We start from the raw sequence: 21,521 nt of genomic DNA, 5'->3' as shown, positions 1-21,521 counted from the left end.
GAGTTGGGCCAGAAGGCAGGGTAGCGCCGTGACTGACTCGGGAGAATAGCCAATCGCCAGAGCGGATGTGTGGGTGTCCAGGGGCCGAGCGCATGCTCCGTTGCGGTGTTGGGTTCTTTGTATTGGGAACGTGGAGGCCACCATCATAACGGCAGGTTACTATCCTCATGTTGTCCTTTCTGCATGCACTCTTTCTTTTGTTAATATTGCGTATACCTGCAACTTGCATTGATGAACTTAGTACAGTTCCTTTTTAACGATTTGTTTACTGTTTTGGCCTTCATTAGGGAGTTTATTAATTACCCTTTCCGTTGACAATGTGATGTGCACTCTTTCTGCTGAATCCCGGCAGTGAGCCCTCTCGCTGCTGAATCCCGGCAGTGAGCCCTCTCGCTGCTGAATCCCGGCAGTGTGCCCTCTCCCTGCTGAATCCAGGCAGTGTGCCCTCTCCCTTCTGAATCCCGGCAGTGTGCCCTCTCCCTGCTGAATCCAGGCAGTGTGCCCTCTCCCTTCTGAATCCCGGCAGTGTGCCCTCTCCCTTCAGAATCCCGGCAGTGTGCCCTCTCCCTTCTGAATCCAGGCAGTGTGCCCTCTCCCTTCTGAATCCCGGCAGTGTGCCCTCTCCCTGCTGAATCCAGGCAGTGTGCCCTCTCCCTTCTGAATCCCGGCAGTGAGCCCTCTCGCTGCTGAATCCCGGCAGTGTGCCCTCTCCCTGCTGAATCCCGGCAGTGTGCCCTCTCCCTGCTGAATCCAGGCAGTGTGCCCTCTCCCTTCTGAATCCCGGCAGTGTGCCCTCTCCCTGCTGAATCCAGGCAGTGTGCCCTCTCCCTTCTGAATCCTGGCAGTGTGCCCTCTCTCTTCTGAATCCCGGCAGTGCGCCCTCTCTCTTCTGAATCCCGGCAGTGCACCCTCTCCCTTCTGAGTCCCGGCAGTGCACCCTCTCCCTTCTGAGTCCCGGCAGTGCACCCTCACCCTTCTGAGTCCCGGCAGTGTGCCCTCTCCCTGCTGAATCCTGGCGGTGCGCCCTCTCCCTGCTGAATCCTGGCGGTGCGCCCTCTCCCTGTTGAATCCTGGCGGTGCGCCCTCTCCCTTCTGAATCCCGGCAGTGTGCTCTCTCCCTTCTGAATCCCGGCAGTGCACCCTCTCCCTTCTGAATCCCGCCAGTGCACCCTCTCCCTTCTGAATCCAGGCAGTGCACCCTCTCCCTTCTGAATCCCGGCAGTGCACCCTCTCCCTTCTGAATCCTGGCAGTGCACCCTCTCCCTTCTGAATCCTGGCAGTGCACCCTCTCCCTTCTGAATCCAGGCAGTGTGCCCTCTCCCTTCTGAATCCAGGCAGTGCACCCTCTCCCTTCTGAATCCCGGCAGTGTGCTCTCTCCCTTCTGAATCCTGGCGGTGCGCCCTCTCCCGTCTGAATCCCGCCAGTGCACCCTCTCCCTTCTGAATCCTGGCAGTGCAGCCTCTCACTTCTGAATCCCGGCAGTGCACCCTCTCCCTTCTGAATCCAGGCAGTGTGCTCTCTCCCTTCCGAATCCTGGCGGTGCGCCCTCTCCCTTCTGAATCCCGCCAGTGCACCCTCTCCCTTCCGAATCCAGGCAGTGCACCCTCTCCCTTCTGAATCCCGGCAGTGCACCCTCTCCCTTCTGAATCCTGGCAGTGCGCCCTCTCCCTTCTGAATCCCGCCAGTGCACCCTCTCCCTTCCGAATCCAGGCAGTGCACCCTCTCCCTTCTGAATCCCGGCAGTGCACCCTCTCCCTTCTGAATCCTGGCAGTGCACCCTCTCCCTGCTGAATCCTGGCAGTGCACCCTCTCCCTTCTGAATCCCGGCAGTGTGCTCTCTCCCTTCTGAATCCCGGCAGTGCGCCCTCTCCCTTCTGAATCCCGGCAGTGCACCCTCTCCCTTCTGAATCCAGGCAGTGCGCCCTCTCCCTGCTGAATCCTGGCGGTGCGCCCTCTCCCTTCTGAATCCCGCCAGTGCACCCTCTCCCTTCTGAATCCCGGCAGTGCACCCTCTCCCTTCTGAATCCCGGCAGTGCACCCTCTCCCTTCTGAATCTCGGCAGTGCACCCTCTCCCTTCTGAATCCCGGCAGTGCACCCTCTCCCTTCTGAATCCAGGCAGTGTGCCCTCTCCCTTCTGAATCCAGGCAGTGCACCCTCTCCCTTCTGAATCCCGGCAGTGTGCTCTCTCCCTTCTGAATCCTGGCGGTGCGACCTCTCCCTTCTGAATCCCGGCAGTGCACCCTCTCCCTTCTGAATCCCGGCAGTGTGCTCTCTCCCTTCTGAATCCTGGCGGTGCGCCCTCTCCCTGCTGAATCCTGGCAGTGTACCCTCTCCCTGCTGAATCCTGGCAGTGCACCCTCTCCCTTCTGAATCCCGGCAGTGCGCCCTCTCCCTTCTGAATCCCGGCAGTGCACCCTCTCCCTTCTGAATCCAGGCAGTGCGCCCTCTCCCTTCTGAATCCGGGCAGTGCGCCCTCTCCCTTCTGAATCCCGGCAGTGCGCCCTCTCCCTTCTGAATCCAGGCAGTGTGCCCTCTCCCTTCTGAATCCTGGCAGTGCACCCTCTCCCTTCTGAGTCCCGGCAGTGTGCTCTCTCCCTTCTGAATCCTGGCGGTGCGCCCTCTCCCTTCTGAATCCCGGCAGTGCGCCCTCTCCCTTCTGAATCCCGGCAGTGCGCCCTCTCCCTTCTGAATCCCGGCAGTGCACCCTCTCCCTTCTGAATCCCGGCAGTGCACCCTCTACCTTCTGAATCTCGGCAGTGTGCCTTCTCCCTTCTGAATCTCGGCAGTGTGCCCTCTCCCTTCTGAATCCCGGCAGTGTGCCCTCTCCCTTCTGAATCCCGGCAGTGTGCCCTCTCCCTTCTGAATCCCCGCAGTGTGCCCTCTCCCTTCTGAATCCCCGCAGTGTGCCCTCTCCCTTCTGAATCTCGGCAGTGTGCCCTCTCCCTTCTGAATCCCCGCAGTGTGCCCTCTCCCTTCTGAATCTCGGCAGTGTGCCCACTCCCTTCTGAATCTCGGCAGTGTGCCCACTCCCTTCTGAATCCCGGCAGTGTGCCTTCTCCTTTCTGAATCTCGGCAGTGTGCCCTCTCCCTGCTAAATCCTGGCAGTGTGTCCTCTCTCTTCTGAATCCTGGCAGTGTACCCTCTCTCTTCTGAATCCCGGCAGTGTACCCTCTCCCTGCTGAATCCCGGCAGTGTGCCTTCTCCCTGCTGAATCCTGGCTGGGTGCCCTCTCTCTTCTGAATCCCGGCAGTGTACCCTCTCTCTTCTGAATCCCGGCAGTGTACCCTCTCCCTGCTGAATCCCGGCAGTGTACCCTCTCCCTGCTGAATCCCGGCAGTGTGCCTTCTCCCTGCTAAATCCTGGCTGGGTGCCCTCTCCCTGCTGAATCCCGGCCATGTGCCATCTCCCCACTGAATCCTGGCACTGTACTGTCTTCCTACGGAATGCTGACTGTCCCGATTGAATGCCGGCAATCTGCCCTTTCCCTGCTGAATCCCGGCAGCATGCTCTCTCCCTGCTGAATTCCAGTGGTGTGCCCTGTCCTTGCTGAATATCAGCAGTGTGCCTTGCCCTTGCTGAATTATGGGAGTGTGCCCTTTCGCTGCTGAATCCTGGCAGTGTGCCCTGACCCAGCTGTATACCAGCAGTGTTCCCATTCTATGCTGAATCCTGGCAGTGTGTCCTCTTCCTGTTGAATCCCAGCAGTATGCCCTTTCCCTGCTAAATCCCGGCATTATGCCCAATCCTTGCTAAATCCCGGCAGTGTGCCTTCTGCCTGCTGAATTTTGGAGGAAGTACCTAACCTTGTATTTTACTTCACTATGTCTGTGATTATTTTTACCCTCTCACTTAACCTTTCTGTATCCACTGTCGAATCTTTTGTCATCATTACCACTTGCCTGCTCAACTATTTTTACATCATTTGCAGACTTGCTGACAATGGCATTTTCTTCCATTTACCAGGTCATTAATAGATATATTAAATATTTGCGGCTCCTACACTGATGCATTCTAGCACTCCACTATTGGTTGCTGTTTTCAAAGTGTGCCCTTTTTCTGACTCTCTGTCTTCAATGAATTAGCCAATCCTCCGTCCTTGCTAATTTATTCCCCTGATGCCATGGGCATTATGTATTTCTAATCACTCTTCTGTTAGATGTTTTATAAAAGACTGTAACATATTCCCAATGTCAGATTTTAAACTTACTGGCCTATAATCATCCTTCTTAAATAAGTTTGTTTCGTTGGTAATTTTCCAGTTTTCTGTGACTTTTCCAGAATGTTAGAATTGCTTTGAAGATTAGTACAGTTCTTTTATTAGCTCTGTAGATACTTTCTTTAATATCCTAGGGTGCATCCCATCAAGCCCTAGGTCTTGTCAGTCTTCAGCCCTGTTGTTTTTCTAGTACTTTTTCTCTAGTGATAGCTGTTCTTATTTTGTTTTCCCTTTTTTTGCTCCTCAGTAATTTAGTTTTTTTTACATTTTAGTTTTTCCTACGATGAAGACTGCCACAAAGTACTTATTTAACTCTTCTGCAGTTTACTGGTTCCTCAATTTACTTGCCAGCCTCATTTTATGAGGACTAATGCTCACTTTGGCCTCTCTTTTCCTTTTTATACATTTAAAGAAACTGTTGGTGTGGATGTAAGTTTGCTCGCTGAGCTGGAAGGTTCATTTTCAGACGTTTCGTCACCACTCTAGGTAACATCATCGGTGAGCCTCCGGTGAAGCGCTGGTGTTACGTCCCGCTTTCTATTTATATGTTTAGGTTTCTGTTGTTGTCTCTATTTATATTAATTGTTCATTTATCCTCAAAAAAGACGTTCTTTCTTTATTTTTTGGTCAACTATTGTTTTTTAGAACTTTTCCAATTCTCTTGTTTACCACTAATACATGTCACTTTATTGTTTCCTCCTTTCAATTCAATACTATACTTAACTTCCCCAATTAAGCATGGTGGACTTGTCCCTTCCTAGAATCTTCTTTTGTCATTGGGATACATATCTGCTGTGAGGCATGAACTTTTTCTTAAACATTTGCCATTTCTGGATGGCTAAACTGTGGTTGGTTATCCTCTCGCTAGCTGGACGTGGAGATAATTACAGCATTTCATTTTGCTGTCCAGTTTCACTCAAAGGAGCTCACTTTACTAGGTTTGTAGGTTTTGCCTAGTGTCTTGACACATGCAGAGTGCTTTGACAGCAGGCACTACACTTTGAGAGCACTGCATGTTATTGCTACTTCATAATAGAAATGAAAGTGATTCTAATTCCTTAAAGTACAACTGCTATTTTACCATTGGCAGAGAATTGTCCAGGTTAATGCCTGGTATCCTGACATCAGTCACAATGTTTAATTTTGCAGCAGTACGCTGTGTCAGCTGCATTTGAGCTACCGTGGTAAATTAACGGATGGCTGCCTCGCAACAGGGCTGCTTGTTGACGTGGCTCATGATGCTGCTGCAGAATCATTGACCCCTATATACACTGTAGGGATTCTTTCAGCCCATTGAGTTTGCACCAACACACCAAAAGGTATCCCACCCAGACCCGCCCTCTCCCTGTAACGCTCCATTTACCATAACTAATCCACATAATCTGCCCAACCCTGAACAATATGGGGCACTTTAGGCCAGCCGATTTGCCTAACCTGCACATCTTTGGACTGTGGGAGGAAACCAGTGCATATGGAAGAAAATCAACAGACACAGGGAAAATGTGCAAACTCCACACAGACAGTTGCCCAACGTAGGATTTGAATCTGTGTCCCGAGCAACGTGAGGAATATTGTGATTAGTATTGGGCAGTGTGCCGAAGGATGAATATGCTGGCATCGGAGGGAGCCCAGAAGATGATCCCTGGAATGAAGGGCTTGTGATATGAGGAGTGGTTGAGGACTCCTGGTCTGTATTGGATGAAATTTAGAAGGATGAAGGGGGTTCTCATTGAAACTTAGAAAATACTGAGGGACTTGGATAGAGTGGACATGGAGATAATGTTTCCACCAGTAGGAAAGACGAGAACCCAAGACTACAGCTTCAGAGTGAAGGAACCACCCTTTAGAACTGAGATGAGGGGGATTTTTTTTTAACCAGAGAATGGTGAATCTGTGGAACTCATTGTTGCAGGAGGTTGTTGATGCCAAGTCGTTGAGTGCATTTAAAAAAGATAGATTGGTCCTTGATTAGTGAGGGGATCAAGGGTTATGGGGAGAAGGCAGGAGAATGGGGTTAAGTGACAAATCAGTCATGATCGAATGGTGGAGCACACCCGATGAGTTTTAATATCAAACCAGGGATCTTTCAACATAAATCAAATGAAATAATCGCTATATTACAGTGTCAAAACATCTTTAAAAGGTATAGCCTAGTCTCAAGTGGAGCTAGCCACTCACAATTTTGGTTCTTTACCGATTTCCCCACCATGCGACTCCTTTAATATATCCTTTATTGTCACATGTACTCAAGCACAGAAGTACAGGGATACAGTGAAAAATTTACAATGCCGCCGCATCTAGTGTCATCTTAAGTACAAGGTACCTAGATACAGATATCAGATACAAAATACAGAAATAGAGAAAAGTTACATTACATAGACATGTTCATAATATAAGTGAGAAAAATGAGAATAAAGTTAAAAGGATAAACATGCAGTTCTTCAGCACAGGGGACTTCTATACGTGGTCTCCCTGTGCTCGCAAGCTGCTGACTGCCTGCTCCAGTCCCCAGACCAAGTACCTTCCAGTACGCTCGGGCCTCCCAGCCTGCTGGCCATCTCTGCTCTGCTTGAGCATCCAGCCCACTGGCCATTCCCCCATCTCTCAGGTCTCCCAGTGCACCGGCCGCCTCACTCCATGCGAACCCCTAGTACACTGGCTGCCTCCCGCTTCGCGCGACCCTCCAGCGCACTGGCTGTCCCCGCTCCACACGACCCTCCAGCGTGCTAGCCGTCCCCGCCCCACATGTGCCCCCAGCCTGCTAGCTGTCCCTGCTCTATGTGAGCCTCTAGCAGATGCAGAGATTATTCAAATAAGCGAACTACATAGGGTAGGGATTCTGTGTGTATTACCGATTCAGGTTTATTGTGCACTACAATCCCCATACCCGTTTTCATGTATATCCAGTTTAAATTTCCAAGCATTCATGTAGCACCTTCGACAACTTTGGGCTGTTTCTGTTTTTACAGTGAATAAACCTTTGAAGTGCATTCATGTTTGCATCATATAGTTTGGGATAAAGAATTTCGTGAACTTGGTATGCTGGATTTAGCAGACAATATTGCCGTGTATACATAGTGTAGAAGAATGGCCTTCACCTTTGTCTCCCTCAGCTTTTTCAGGACTAAAAGTCTTAATTGTTTAAGAATATAATCAATTTGGTGAATTTCTTACCATTTCAGTTGTGTGGCTTTAACTAATGTGAATCTTTTTTATGATAATTCTTTGAATTGGCTTAGATTGAAACAGGTTACCAGCCCTATCTCCACTACTGGTTTGAGCCCATCTCGTTGTTAGGCATCAAGCCATGCATAATCCACCACTTCATTTCATTCAACATTGACAAATTTGAACTTATCCTATTGGTAACATTGTCACCACCAACCTTGACCAGTACCACCAACCTTGACAACTAATCAGGCTGAGGCTAGTGTTGCTCAATTTCAGCATTTTTCAACAAAGATCTGATGTTTATTTCACATCTGACAATTTCCAAGATTACCTTTTTTTTGCCTGGAAAAATATTTTCCTCCTCTTCTACTTCTCATCATTTCACAGCAACATAGTAAGGAATTGTCATACAAGACTGATTGCAAGCATCTTTCTTGCAGAAAAGAATGTATTTTTTCGATAGCATCCTAGTTAGAAGACAGATGGATTTTGAGTAGACCATTTTTTAAAAATAAAAATAATTTATTAAATAATTCAGAGTTTTGGTACTGTAACAATATATGTTTGATGTAGCGAGGATTTAACCAAATCTGACCAGTATGCTCCACAAAGGTAAAAGCCTGTTCAAGGTAAACTGTGCTAATAAATACTACAAACTGCTGTTCCACAAGTGCAAAAGGACTTTGGACGGGAATGAACTGCTGAGAATGTAACTGGTGGGGACATCTCTAAGCCTGATAAGTTGGCAGAGAGAATCCGGAAATTGATACCCTCAAACTTAAGGGTAGACTTTTACTGCATGGTTTTAGACAAAGAACTCAACATACTGTTGGAAATTCATTATTAACATAATAAAACATCTTAATGCAGTCTAAAAATATAGTTGTCAAAATCTTTGTTTTTACCTATGGAACTAAAATGCAGAGAAGACAATAGCTGAATAAATGCTTTGCTGCAATGGTTGAACAACAACTATGCTAACTAAGGGAGCATGCATGCAGGATCACTAAGATAGTTCAGGGAAAACTCATGGAAGTGTTGAAAACATCATGTTGGGGAATCAGAAAGTAGTGTGACTTTGAGAAGGCCATAATGCAGATGAACACTTGGACTGTCATGTTTTTGGAGGGGTTGATGCATAGAAATGAATGGTGAGGCGATGTGCAGAAGCTACACAGGAAGAGTATAAGGTAGACTGTTTGGATCTGTTTTCCATTTCCTGTCCTTTTTCATATTCTTTGTTATTAAAAGGTATTAGAGAAGTGGAGGCTTGGGATGCAAAACGTAGATTTTGGTTCTGGAAGTAAGCTCAGGTTCAATTGGGATGACCAATTTGTACATGTTCTGAATCTGTTTGAGATGATACCCAGAGAGGTTGATGCTTTCCAGTTCAAAGGAATGACATTGTTGCAAGGAGCTGGAGAAATCCTACTGATGTTCATGGTTCCATAAAGTTGGTTAACATTTGCAAAACTTTTTTACCTAGTCTATCAAATTGTATGCCTTGTACAAGTCTTCTTCCCTTCATATGGAGTTTTAACAATTTTAAAAAATAAATTCATTTCTGTGATAAAATTGTGTATTTTTAAAATATGTTTTCAGAATGAAACAGTTCAAGAGGAAGAGGAAAAGCAATTTTACAATGAAAGAAACTGAAACCTTGTTGAAGGAAGTGGAGGACAGAAGAGATATAATTTATACCCAACAACATGATGCAATAACCAATGAGTTAAAATGGATGGCTTGGAAGGAGATAGCTGAAAAAGTCAGTGCTGCAAGTGGTGGTGAACAACGCACTGCATATGAAGTGAAGAAGAAATATACTGATTTAAAGTGCTACTTGAAGAAGAGAGGAGAATGCTTGGATAGGATGGAAGCTATGATGACTGACTGTAGTCCGACTTCAATACATGGTTTTAATCACAGTGCTGTCAATGGTGAAACATCTTGTAAGTTTGACGATTCATTCTTGATTGATGAACCCAGTAGACCTGTTTGTGTAGTTAAAGTGGAAGATGGTGATGATCACGTGGAAGAAGAGGAGGAACTGGGACTGCAACATACAGAGGTTTGGTCATTAACTTTTTGAGAATGATCTAAGAAGGCAGGTGAAGATGGTTAGGTTTCTGGCAAATGTGCGCCCTCTTCAGGAATTTTAAGGAGAAGCACTGTCGTAAGTTGTATGATACAAACATTTGCCTACAATTCATATTGAGTATGGAAGTCAGACTCTAGTCCATAGCTGACTGTACATGTATCAGCAAGTGTGCCATTGTTGACCAGCAAGCCATAAACTAGAAGTTACCTGTTTCAGTTATATTCCAAGCATTCTTGCACATTTGTTATATCTTCTACATGCCATTAGAAAAATCTAGCGCCTATGCAGAGGAAACCACCCATCCAACAATCTTCATGTTAGTTTTACAGTTGGCAGCAATTATAATGAATACTTGCAGTTGCAGTGAGGAAATGGGTGTGAAGCCGATAAAGGAAGTATTAAGAGAACTAACTAAAATTTTAAACAGCAAATAGTTTCTTAACAGGTTGTTAAAAGAAGGATGGCAGACTTAGGGAGACAGTTCTATAGTGTAGAACCTAGATGTCCAAATATTCGTTGCATAAACTTGGCGTTTATTCCCTTTAATTTATAAGATGGAGGGGCAATCTAATTGAGATGCTTAAAGTTATAAAATTATTTAATAACTTGGATACTATTTCCTGACTGGAAGATCCAGAACAAAAGGATACATTCTTAAACCTAAATTTAGGCCATTTAGGAAAGAAGTCAGGAAGCCCTTCTTTCACAAAAATGAGTGGATGGCTGGAATTTACTCTCCTTGTAGGAAGTGGTGCTAGGTCAATTAAAACTTTCCAGGCTAAAGAGCATCAGATTTCTATTGGATGAATATATCCAAGATTGTGAAGCAAAGGAACCAAATGTAGTAGAGACATAGATCAGTCATCATGTAATAACGATGGAATCGACTTGAGGAACTGAACGGCCTAGTACTGTTCCTAAACACATGGAGGCAATACACAAAAAGTTAGAGCTACAGACATTAGTTAAGGCAGCAGCACTGACATGTTGGAGTTTGCAAAGATAAGATTAAGTAAGATTTTAATTGTGAGGATGAAAATTTTCAATTTTATATATTGAGATGTTAGCACCCAATGTATACGAGCATGAAGTGGACTTTGTTCTTGCAGTACTTCAACTTTAGGTGAGCAGTTAATGTATCAGTTTACAAGTCTGATTTTAGAAGCTGCAACATGATACCCAACCTGCCCTTCATGACAAAAACTCAGCAGGTCTGGCAGCTTGTGTGGAAACAAAAATGAAGTTAATGTTTCAAATATAAAAGTACATTTTGCTTTTATTTCAGATATCACGTATCTGACGTACTTAGCCTTTACTTGTCTGCCCGTTGCAACGTTTGTCTCTAACTGCAAACTAGCTGTGAAGGGGGGATATGTGGAGCTCTTTTCCAAGTGCAAAGCATGTGTGATCAATAAAGCTTTAAACAATGTCAAATTTCAAAGTGAGAATTTTATCTAAATGTTTTTTATTTGTTATGATGAGAAGTCAAAATCAATGCATGTTCATTTAGGGAAACTGCACAGAACTTGTGGCAACATTATGTCATTATTCAAGTTGGGGGAAATTTGAAATAAAAATTTGTAATTCAGATTATCTGTTTCACAGAATCTTTGAGCTTTAGTAAGGACTTAGAGTCATAGAATCATAGAGATGTAAAACATGGAAGCAGACCCTTCAGTCCAACTTGGCCTTGCCAACCAGATATCCTAAATTAATCTAGTTCCATTTGCCAGCATTTGGCCCATATCTGTTTAAACCCTTCCTGTTTATGTACCATCCAGATGCTTTTAAATGTTGTACGCACCTCCACCACCTCCTCTGGCAGCTTGTTCCATACGTGCATCACGCTCTGCATGAAAAACATTGTCCTCTGTGGCTGAATTAAATTTTTCCCCTCTCACCTTAAACCTATGTCCTCTAATTTTGGATTCCCTACCCTGTGAAAAAGACCTTGACTATTCACCTTATCCATACCCTTCATGATTTTATAAACCTCTATAAGGTCAGCCCTCAACCTCTGATGCTCCATGAAAGGTAACCCTAGTCTATTCAGCCTCTCCCTATAGCTCATACCCTCCAACCCTGGCAACACCGTTTTGTAAGTCTTTCTGAACACTTTCAAGTTTCACAACATTGTGTTGCAGTGATACTTTTTAAAGAAGGAAGGAAGGAAGTAAAATGAGCATGTCATTTTATCTCTTTCTTACTTTTGCTATAAAAAAAGCTTGCACTGAAGAGATGGATGGTAAAGAGCTGCTTTCCTATATTCTGCATAATGATTTATTTAGTAACTTAAATATTTATAAATAAATATGCAATAAAATAAATTACGCATTCAAGGAATCATTCAGAAATAGCTAAATTTCCCTTTGGGAAATACCGCACAAAAATTCCTTTCTTAATTCTTTTCACAATGATATACATATCTTTTCCACTTCCACAGCTCAGCCATGGAACGTGCATTATCTGACTCTCAGCAATGCCGTGGGAACTTGTTAGCATTTTTTTTTGTTTCAACAGTTTAGAAATGTGGCTGAAGAACCCAGTGTACTCACAAGTCCATTTCCTACTGTTCGACCGCTAGAAGTAATTGACAATTATTCAGAGGCGGAAGGATGCTCTTCAAGCTCTGATCAACCTGCAGTGGAGAATTGCAATTCTCATGCAGTCTTCTTTGTAGAGAAACAGCGTTTAGAGTTGGAAAAACAACGCGTAGCCCTTGAATCTGAAAGACTACAGGTGGAAAAAGAGCGCTTGCTTATTGAAAAAGAAAAGCTGCGTTACTTAGATATTGAAAATGAACGCCTGCAGCTGGACAAGGAACGCTTACAGCTAGAAAAAGAACGCTTGCACATCAAGAGAGAGAAGTTGAAGCTATTGACTTTGCAACCCCACAAGTTACCACCAGTGAAGGAATGTGACTCATTGACTGAAAGAACAAATTTAAAGTCAGTGGATATCGAAGCAGAAAGGTTGAAATTGGAGAGAGAACGTTTGCATTTAAAGAAAGAAAGACTGCAGTTCTTGAATATTGAGTCTGAAAAGCTGCAAATAGAGAAAGAACGACTGCAACTTGAAAGAGAACGTTTGCAGTTACAAAAAGATTGCCAAAAACAATGATTCCACTTATTGGATCATTTTTATTTTTAACTCACACTAATGTAAACTAAGTTGTCCTTTCTTTGAAAATTTATCAGCCATTACTTTCCCACAATCTATGAATGCAACTTATATATTTTTTATCTGTGCATAATAGCGTGTTTTCTCAGATTTGGTTGCAAATTTTACCTCGAATTTTGTCAACACTTCCAGACATACAGACATCTTACTTTTAATATTAAATTTTCCCTTTGAAATTCAAATTATTTAAAATATGTCTGCTGTGCAAGATATAAAATGTTAATTTAGATGTTAATTTTGATGGTGTTCGTTTCGGTTGAACTGTTACTAGAATTTATTTAATGAAAAGACATTTTTAGCCGTAAGAACAATAACTTCTAATAATTAATCTCTCAAAGACAGTGCTGAGTCTTAACAACTCTATTAAAAGTGGTTTATTTTCCTTCTTTGGTTCACTGCCCAAAAGCAATTCTGACTCACATGCTGCAAACGCCATCATGGTTAGGGCATGGAAGCATCCATCCCAGAGGAACTAAGAATCAGACCATGTATTGTTGGCACCAATCTGATCCACATAGTCCATTAGCTATTTTAGACATCCAAGAATTCTAAATTGCTGTGGTATCATGCAATTTCACGTGCATGTTATACCCCAGAGCCATTAATCGTGATGCTAGAAGGTCCAAATTTCTTCCCATCGCATGCTTGGCCACAAATCTCACCCATTCTTATCACCTCCCATTGGTACATGCTGGAAAACTTCTGCAGATTGGTATTAAAATCTCTTTGGCCATGTTGTGAATGTACCTGCCTTGGCCATAAACTCCTCGATGGGACGTGTACTTCTGGCTTAAAAACAGTGTGCTACTCACTTCTCCACAGAATTCCTTGCAAGTTGATTGTACACTAATAATTTGCAATTTGTGCAATAATCTTTTTAATATAATTTTCAGGCTAGTGTGTGTAAAAACCCTCAATAATCCTTTTATTATCATTGGTGCATCTGGGTTTTGAGTTGATGCCTGAAACTTCACCCAGGAATTGTTAATTGCATGATTCCCAGTTGCCTAGAATGTTTTGTACTGCTAAAATACAAAAAAACTTTGATCATATTTGTTACTTATAAGATAACACTTTTACTGAAGAAGTGACTACTTTTAGGAAGATTTTGATCTGCTGTGCACTAAATAGATTCAACCCCTGCACACAGAAGTGAAAATGGGTTGTTATACTCCACTGTATTAGCTGGTTCTTGTCACTAGAGTGCAACAGCGGCAATGAAAGAAACAGAAAATTCATCTTTCTTTACAATACGGTCAAATGAGATTGGAAAATTTTATTTTAAATGCCTGGTGTTACAGAATCCAACAGTAGCCTTACTACACTTTTTTGAAACTGTGATTAACAAGTAATTCAAAGCTGTTTATTTAAAAATGTCTGAGTTAATTTGTTGAGTATTCGAACAATACACCTAAATGGCTTTAATTTGCTGATTTCAGATGAGAAACCACAGGAAAAAGTAGCTTTAGTTTCTGTGGGTCAGGGAGAGAAGATTTGGCTGAGGCTTGTACTCTGTTTACTCCCCAGCCTCTTCCACTGGAAAGTGTGTTGTATTTGATACGATTGCCACTCCACAACTAATATACACAACCTCTACCTCTAGTTTTGATGATTAATTTTGTTTACATATAACTGTTAACTAAAAATAATTTGTAATGACATTAGTCTGCAGTACTGGGATGATCTCACTTCAGTAATCAAGTTTGTTGTTAGTGTGCAGTAAGTTTTAATGCGGTATATTTGCACAATATGAAAGTAGAAGAGTGGGTGAAAGATCCTTGCATATTATTTGAAAAATTACACTGTGTTTTGGGTTAGTTGAGGGCTGATTGTTAACAGTTCCTTCTGTTACATTTCATCTGTATACATTTCAATCTGCTGCACTATTCAGCTTTTTAACCTAATGCAAAGAAAATTCTTGATTTAGTATTTTCGACTACAGGACTAACTACAGTAAATAGTTACAGAGTATTTACTGATTAATTTACTGACTTTTCTGTAACCACTAGGGTAAGGTTTTCCCAATTAGAATGTATGCTTTCAGGAAGACTTGGTGAAGATAAAGTCTGCACTCTACAGATATACCCCTGGATTATTGAAATTCTGTAATTTTTTTTATAATGTTGTAATAAGCAGTTTTAGTCCAGTAACAACTGTCAACTATCAGAAACGGAAACAAATAATCCAACTACAAGGTATTGACATGGTGTACATATAGTTTTAGGAATAATGTGAATTAAAGGAAGTTTCGTGGTCCAAAGCATTTCTACTTTCTGATCCAAATGTGTAATTTAGAAAAATATCATAGTTTCTTTTAAAGGATGAATGTTTGACTTTAATCACCAGTTATTAGTAGGAATAGTATTCAAATATTTAGGATGGTCTAAAATAGTTTTTTAAATGCATAAATGTGTACTAGTATTATACACAATAGACTTTCCAAACTGTTTAACCCTAACTTTATCAAGTATTATCAAGGAAATTTGCAATAAGGGGAACCGAGCCATATAAATCAGAATAGTTTCAGGTTAATGCCATGTGCAGGGTTAACTTAATACAACCGTTACCATTTCTGGGACACTTCTAGTGATCCTCGTGTTTCTGGGTTGAAGAAGAAAGAAGGTTTGCTAGATTTCAAACTGGTACATGTATAATAGTCACCTGAGCAGAGAATTGGACTCATTCACTCTGAAAGCCCCCCACTCCCCAGTCACATAACAGCCTGTGCTTCTCTATGTTCTCAAATGGAAAATGACTATGCTAGTGAAGTGTTGCGGGCAGCCATTGTCTGTGGTCTACAGTATGTGTTCATGTCTCCAGGAGATGAAGGAACACAATTTGGGGAAAGAATTCTAACCAATTGGTGGATGTGGATTTTTATCTTATAAATCTTGCAGCAACAGGCGATCCTGAGTAGCCCAATTCTTGCAACCTAGGCAATGCAGTTCTTTTTGTTATTTATCAATTTAACTTTTTGGATTATGTCAGTCTATGGGTTCAGAAAGGGTTCTTCATTGTACTGTTGCCTTATTGGCAAATAATCCAAGATCAATTGTTATAAATTTGAGCTGTAAGCAGTTTTATGAAAGCGATCTTTTAATCTTAAGATGTGCTTCCAAAGATATGGTATACACCCATGTGGCTCCTGAACAAACCTGGTTTGGACATTGGTGGCCTAATGGATGAAACTACTGATTTGCTGCTCAAGGAGCAATACTTGTACAGTGTGAGCGGGGTGGGGGGGGTGGTGGTGGTGGTGGGAGGAATTGTAGCGCCCCTAGCAATGTTTGAACTGAGAAATATATGTTCAATTAACGTTCTACACTCTTAAAATTGGGTCTACTAGATTAACAGCGTGCCACTATCTTGGCTTCTTAATTCCAGTGTTTTGAGATGGGAAATAGTAATTGGGAACAGAACCATGACTATCAGTATCCTCTGTTGGAAAATGTGCATCTCAGCTTTAAGTGGACTCAATTGCAGTACCTTAGCGGTTAGAATAGTTTGCCATTACTCACTAACTTGGCTCAATCAAAAAAAAGGCTTAAATGTGCTCTGAGTGAAGAATTGGACCACTTCCTGTATCTGTAGAAACATTTCCAGAGGAGGCATAGAAAAACTTAGTAAAAAGTTACCTATGTAAAATTTGCAGAAACGTAACTTCAACAGATTACTGGTACGCCTCCTCACACCAAATAATTTGATTTAATTAGCCATTGGCTGGGGGAGCATCAATGCGTAGTTTTACAGGAACAAAAGTTTGATTAATGTTTTTGTCACTGCTATTGGTTTATTCAGATAAGTTTTTTTTCTGACTCTTGTAACGATTAAGCTCCTTAGTTACTTCTGTTTTACATTTTCCTTAAGATTGTATTCCAACAGTTCGACATTTCTGTGGGCAATAAAGCCCCTTTTGTCTAGCTGACCAAAAATAAACTGACATTTTCTGAAAAACAACTTTGAAAATGCATTTTATTTGTTTAGAGTAGAGATACTAAACTGACAGAATTTCAGAGCATTGCTACTGCCCTCTACTTTTCAGGTGAATAAATTTACAGCTCATTTATCACCACTATAATCTGGATAGAACTACTGGTTAGCCTATCAACAGCAAATGTGGGAGAGAACCGGTCTGTGATTGGAAGCAACCCAAGGACTGGAGCTGTGGCAGTGAGTCTGGGGCCTTGACTGGGAATAAATAGGAGGCATTCAGGGGACTGTGGGAGCAGAAGGAGATGAGAGTTGCACCATGAGAAGAAGGCATTGAGAGGTAGATGGCGGAGAACTGCAAGTTGAACAATGACAGCGAAGGGGAAATGATGGACTGCTGAGTTGCTCCAACTAATTTTCCTTTTACGTAATTTTCAAAAAAGAAATCATCTTTTACCAAATTGCATTAAAGTCTTTGGGGCAAAGAATAACATGGCTACTTTTAATGTTATATGTTTGTTTCAGTTATAATAGGGCTGCTGAAAATTTTTGGAGTACAAAGCCCCATCTTCTTAAAGGGAATAAAGCAGAGTAAGACAGGGACCAGGTATAAAGAGGGAAGAAGGGTAAGAAAGAGAGAGTAAGAGGGTAGGGGATAAGAATGTGAGAGGAGGAAACTCCAGTCTGAAAGTGAACTCATTTCTGATACTATTTTGATTTGAATTATGCAGAGGCTAACTTCGGATTGTGCCTCACAGTAGCAACCTAAAGTCTGTGTTAGTCAAATAAACCCTGCTTCAGCCCCAGCCGCAATTCCCTTCTCTGCAGTTCATAAATTGGGGCCTGTTCTTTTTCCCTCTTTAGCGAAAAGTCAAAAATTGGCTTTATTATTGAGATTTACTGTTTGGCACTTTTTAATATTCATTACTATATTAACTATTCATTTAAATTATCAATTTGTTGCCTTTGAATATTTTTGGATGAAGTTCATACTTGTTCTTGTGGCAACCCTTACCTTTCTGAAATTTACTCGCTTCCCAAACGGGCCACAGGCCCTGAGAGGCCTAGCACACAGGCACATAGGCTGCCTACTCCCTGACTATTCCACAAGTATTGACCCTCTGTGTAAGTGGCACCTCCCAGGTACTTCCATTCTGGAGAAACCTTTGACAGCTATAGCTGTTCGAACAGAGGGAACCAAACATCAGACAAGTTGAGCCAAGAAGATCAAAGATGTCAACAGTACCCAATGTTGTGTGTTTGCATTTCTCCCTGTGCTCACAGTTTGTGCAGTAGGCTGTCAGTATGGACCTCCATCCACTAAGCCTTGAGTATGGCAATTCTTTCAGCGTTTGTAACTAGAGACTGAAAAGCAGATGCAGGGAAGTTAAAATCATCAAGAATTACACATAAAGCTTGATTTACAAAAAGCCTGTGCCACCAAAGTGCCCTCTAAAGTTCTCTTCGTTCTCACCCTCCTACTACTGGGTCTCATTGTACACCCTGGTTCTGCAGCTAAAGTGGTGGAACACTGGTTCTGCAGCTAAAGTGGTGGAACACTGGTTCTGCAGCTAAAGTGGTGGAACACTGGTTCTATGTGGAGCCTGTTGGCCCCATGGCGGTGACACTGGGTGTGTCCACTTGGGCCAGAAATGCAGAGTCTTCTAACCAGAAACAAGTTGGGTGTCCTCTGCTTGAACGTCCAAGGATGAGAGTGGGGAAGGCAGGGTGAAGGTGGAGGGCCTGGTCACTATTGCAGTCTCCTGAGTGGAAACCACTAAGGGGCCTGAGTTTGGTCCCTCCTCCTGGCACCACCCTGCCTCCTTCGGACGATAGGACACTTGGAGTGCTGTCCAGGTTTCGAGGTCCCCTGTCACCATTACTTGAGTCTGTGAAGCAACGAGTGGTGTCTTGGATCACAGAGTACATCCAGGTGTTCTTTCCCGATTTGGGTAAACGTAGTTATGAGAAGGTGCGACAATAGCAAATTCTTTAAATATGAACATTTATTGAGTAATAATGACGACAAAGAAAGGAAGATTTATTAAGTAAATAAAAAGAATGAAAAAGAGTGGAAAGAAACACTAAGCCTCATGCCCTTCTGGCCATCGGGGCCCCTCAGATGATGGCTGGTCTGGAGGCTGAGCTTGTTCCCGGCACCGTTTGCGATCATGGTCCAAGGCGAAGTTCAACGACTTGGAATGAAACTCTCCCTTATACAGTGTAACAAAACAGCAAGGCACAGAAAATACAACTACAGAAGACAAAACTTCTGGCCAATAACAGAAACAGCTACAGAGAAACAAGCTGCCGGTGCCGTCTTCAGCTCATAAAGGAATGTTCACAGGACTCATTCAAGGTCAGGCAGCTTGTCAAGCATCATTGTTAACTTTCTCTGCCTATTTTCCCATCCTATACAATCTATTTTCTCATGCAGCTGTCAAATATCATAATTAACTTTTAGCCCTTTGGCCCATCCTATACAGGTGGTGCAGTGGACTGCAGCAGACCCTTAAGGTGCTGGACCTGAGTTTCCATAGCAGCTAAATGGTGATTGGACTCACTACACTGCTGTAGTTTCTGGGGATGAGGCTGTTGTATCCCATAAGCCTGCCAGCCACTCCTATTTCTCACAATGCATTTGGACAAACTTGCTGATGGCTGATACCACAGGTCTGGGATTGAGTAAATGTCTGGTGTCCTGCAGTCCACTAAGTGCCAGCAGCCTGGGATTTTTTTTCTCAGCCAGCTGTAGAGCTGTCACAGTGTGGTGCTTACCAAACTGTGTACTTATACTTTCTAAGGCAGTGTTCCTCCTGCAATGTCATTATCTGGGCTAGTGGGAGGTGCAGGAGGCAGCTTTGCTAAAGGTTCCTTTGAGGCCTCTGCACACTTGTCCTCAGAGATCTAGGAAGGTGATTCTTCCAGAGTGCATCATTTCTCTGCAGACATTCTGGGAAGGCTTGAGGGAGCTGCAGGACTAAAAAGAGAGAAGGCATTGTGGAAATTTGTTAGAAGTGTTGTGCAATGATTGACAGTGAGAGCACAGTTAATGAAGGAAGGGCAGAGGCAGAGAAAGTATGAGTTATTAATTTGGGAGGATATGCATGAATTGGCATGCCTCCAGGAGTGATCTTGATCTTTCACCGTGAGGGCCAGGTTTCGCTCCTCCTAATGGATGAGGACATGGATGTCAGACACACCACCACCATTTGGCTTCCTTCTACCCTGTTGTGGACCATCTTCCCCTTTAAAGAGAAAAAGGTACGGCATGTGTGTCATGACAGTCAGTGACACGCATATTAGTACAGGCGCAAGTAGGGGAAAGGTGGAAAGATGTACCAAGGAATTGAGGAAGCATTATTGTGGGCTTGCAGGATTAATGGTGTGAGTGGCTGAGACGGTGTAAGGGAAAAAAATGCAGCAAATATCGAGAGTGGTGGGAGATTGTGCCTTGGTGGGAGATGAGTGCGAAGGCAGAAATAGTGAGTGTGAGGTGACAAAAAATGACATTATCCCAGTGAAGTGAAGAGAGTCATTGACCTCAGAGATAATGGGAACTGCAGATGCTGGAGAATCCAAGGTAACAAAGTGTGAAGCTGGATGCACACAGCAGGCCCAGCAGCATCTCAGGAGCACAAAAGCTGATGTTTCAGGCCTAGACCCTTCATCAGAGAGGGGGATGGGGTGAGGGTTATGAAATAAATAGAGAGAGAGGGGGAGGCGGACTGAAGATAGATAGAGGAGAAGATAGGCAGAGAGGAGAGTATAGGTGGGGAGGGGATAGGTCAGTCCAGGGAAGACGGACAGGTCAAGGAGGTGGGATGAGGTTGGTAGGTAGGAAATGGAGGTGCAGCTTGAGGTGGGAGGAGGGGATAGGTGAGAGGAAGAACAGGTTAAGGAGGCAGAGACGAGCCGGGCTGGTTTTGGGATGCAGTGGAGGGACAGGACGAACTGGGCTGGTTTTGGGATGCAGTGGGGGAGGGGGAGGTTTTGAAGCTTGTGAAGTCCACATTGATACCTTTGGGCTGCAGGGTTCCCAAGCGGAATATGAGTTGCTGTTCCTGCGACCTTCGGGTGGCATCATTGTGGCACTGCAGGAGGCCCATGATGGACATGTCATCTGAAGAATGGGAAGGGGAGTTAAAATGGTTCGCGACTGGGAGGTGCTGTTGTTTGTTGCGAACCGAGCGGAGGTGTTCAGCAAAGCGGTCCCCTGCTTTGCTGGCTGTTCCTATGCACGCTGGAGATGGCACCATTAGACCCATGAAGAAATGTCAGACTAAGCTAGCATGGTCTCTGCCGGGTTTGCTGAAAGAGAAATTTTCTCCCTTTCACCACCCTATCAACCAAGACCCCCAGTCCTTGTTTGAAAATTGTAGTGTTATCTTTCCGTTTCTCCAACACTGCAACTCTGAACTTCGCCGAGGAGGGGCACCTTCAGAGTGCCATTGCCCAACTGGGTCCACGGTGGCACTTTAAAGAATGCATTAGTGCAAGGGACGCAGGTGTTTTGACTGAATATCCACTGGATGTTGGGTTGTTGTAGAAAGGGTGCATGGGGAGATGAGGCAGAAATCAGATGTGATCAGATCTGGTAGGCAATAATGTGGGATGAGTTTGATAAGATAGAGTGAGAGAACTTGCTAAGACCTGTGGCAAAAACTCACTCAGAAAACTAGGTTCAACACCATCATAGTCAAAAATATGTTGAAGTTAGCTCTATGATTTTTCTGTTTCCATGATTGCTGTTAATGAACTAATATTGCTTTGTTTGGCTAGGTGTTTTGTCCTGCTCTCTCTGCCTTTTCTAAAATTGAAAGTAGTTTTCAAAGCTGCAATTATGTATTAAATCCCTATTAGTTATAAATATTAAATATTTATCAAATGTTTACCAAAATATAGTTAACGATTCCTCAAAATA

General features: G+C 43.5%; 1 protein-coding gene across 1 annotated transcript; it reads left to right on the top strand.

Moving 5' to 3' along the window:
* Nucleotides 1-52: 52 nt before the first annotated feature.
* Nucleotides 53-15,896, top strand: msantd4 (Myb/SANT-like DNA-binding domain containing 4 with coiled-coils). The gene is made up of 3 exons (XM_048533401.2): nt 53-155; nt 8,992-9,457; nt 12,008-15,896. Exons 2-3 carry the CDS (start codon nt 8,993-8,995, stop codon nt 12,605-12,607), a joined length of 1,065 nt encoding a protein of 354 aa, XP_048389358.1. The 5' UTR covers nt 53-155; nt 8,992; the 3' UTR covers nt 12,608-15,896.
* Nucleotides 15,897-21,521: the final 5,625 nt, after the last annotated feature.

The sequence above is a fragment of the Stegostoma tigrinum genome, chromosome 6 (assembly GCF_030684315.1).
Source record: "Stegostoma tigrinum isolate sSteTig4 chromosome 6, sSteTig4.hap1, whole genome shotgun sequence".
NCBI classification, from domain to species: Eukaryota; Metazoa; Chordata; class Chondrichthyes; order Orectolobiformes; family Stegostomatidae; genus Stegostoma; species Stegostoma tigrinum.
The sequence above is the reverse complement of the archived record's forward strand: the minus strand, read 5'-3'. Positions and strand labels throughout refer to the sequence as shown.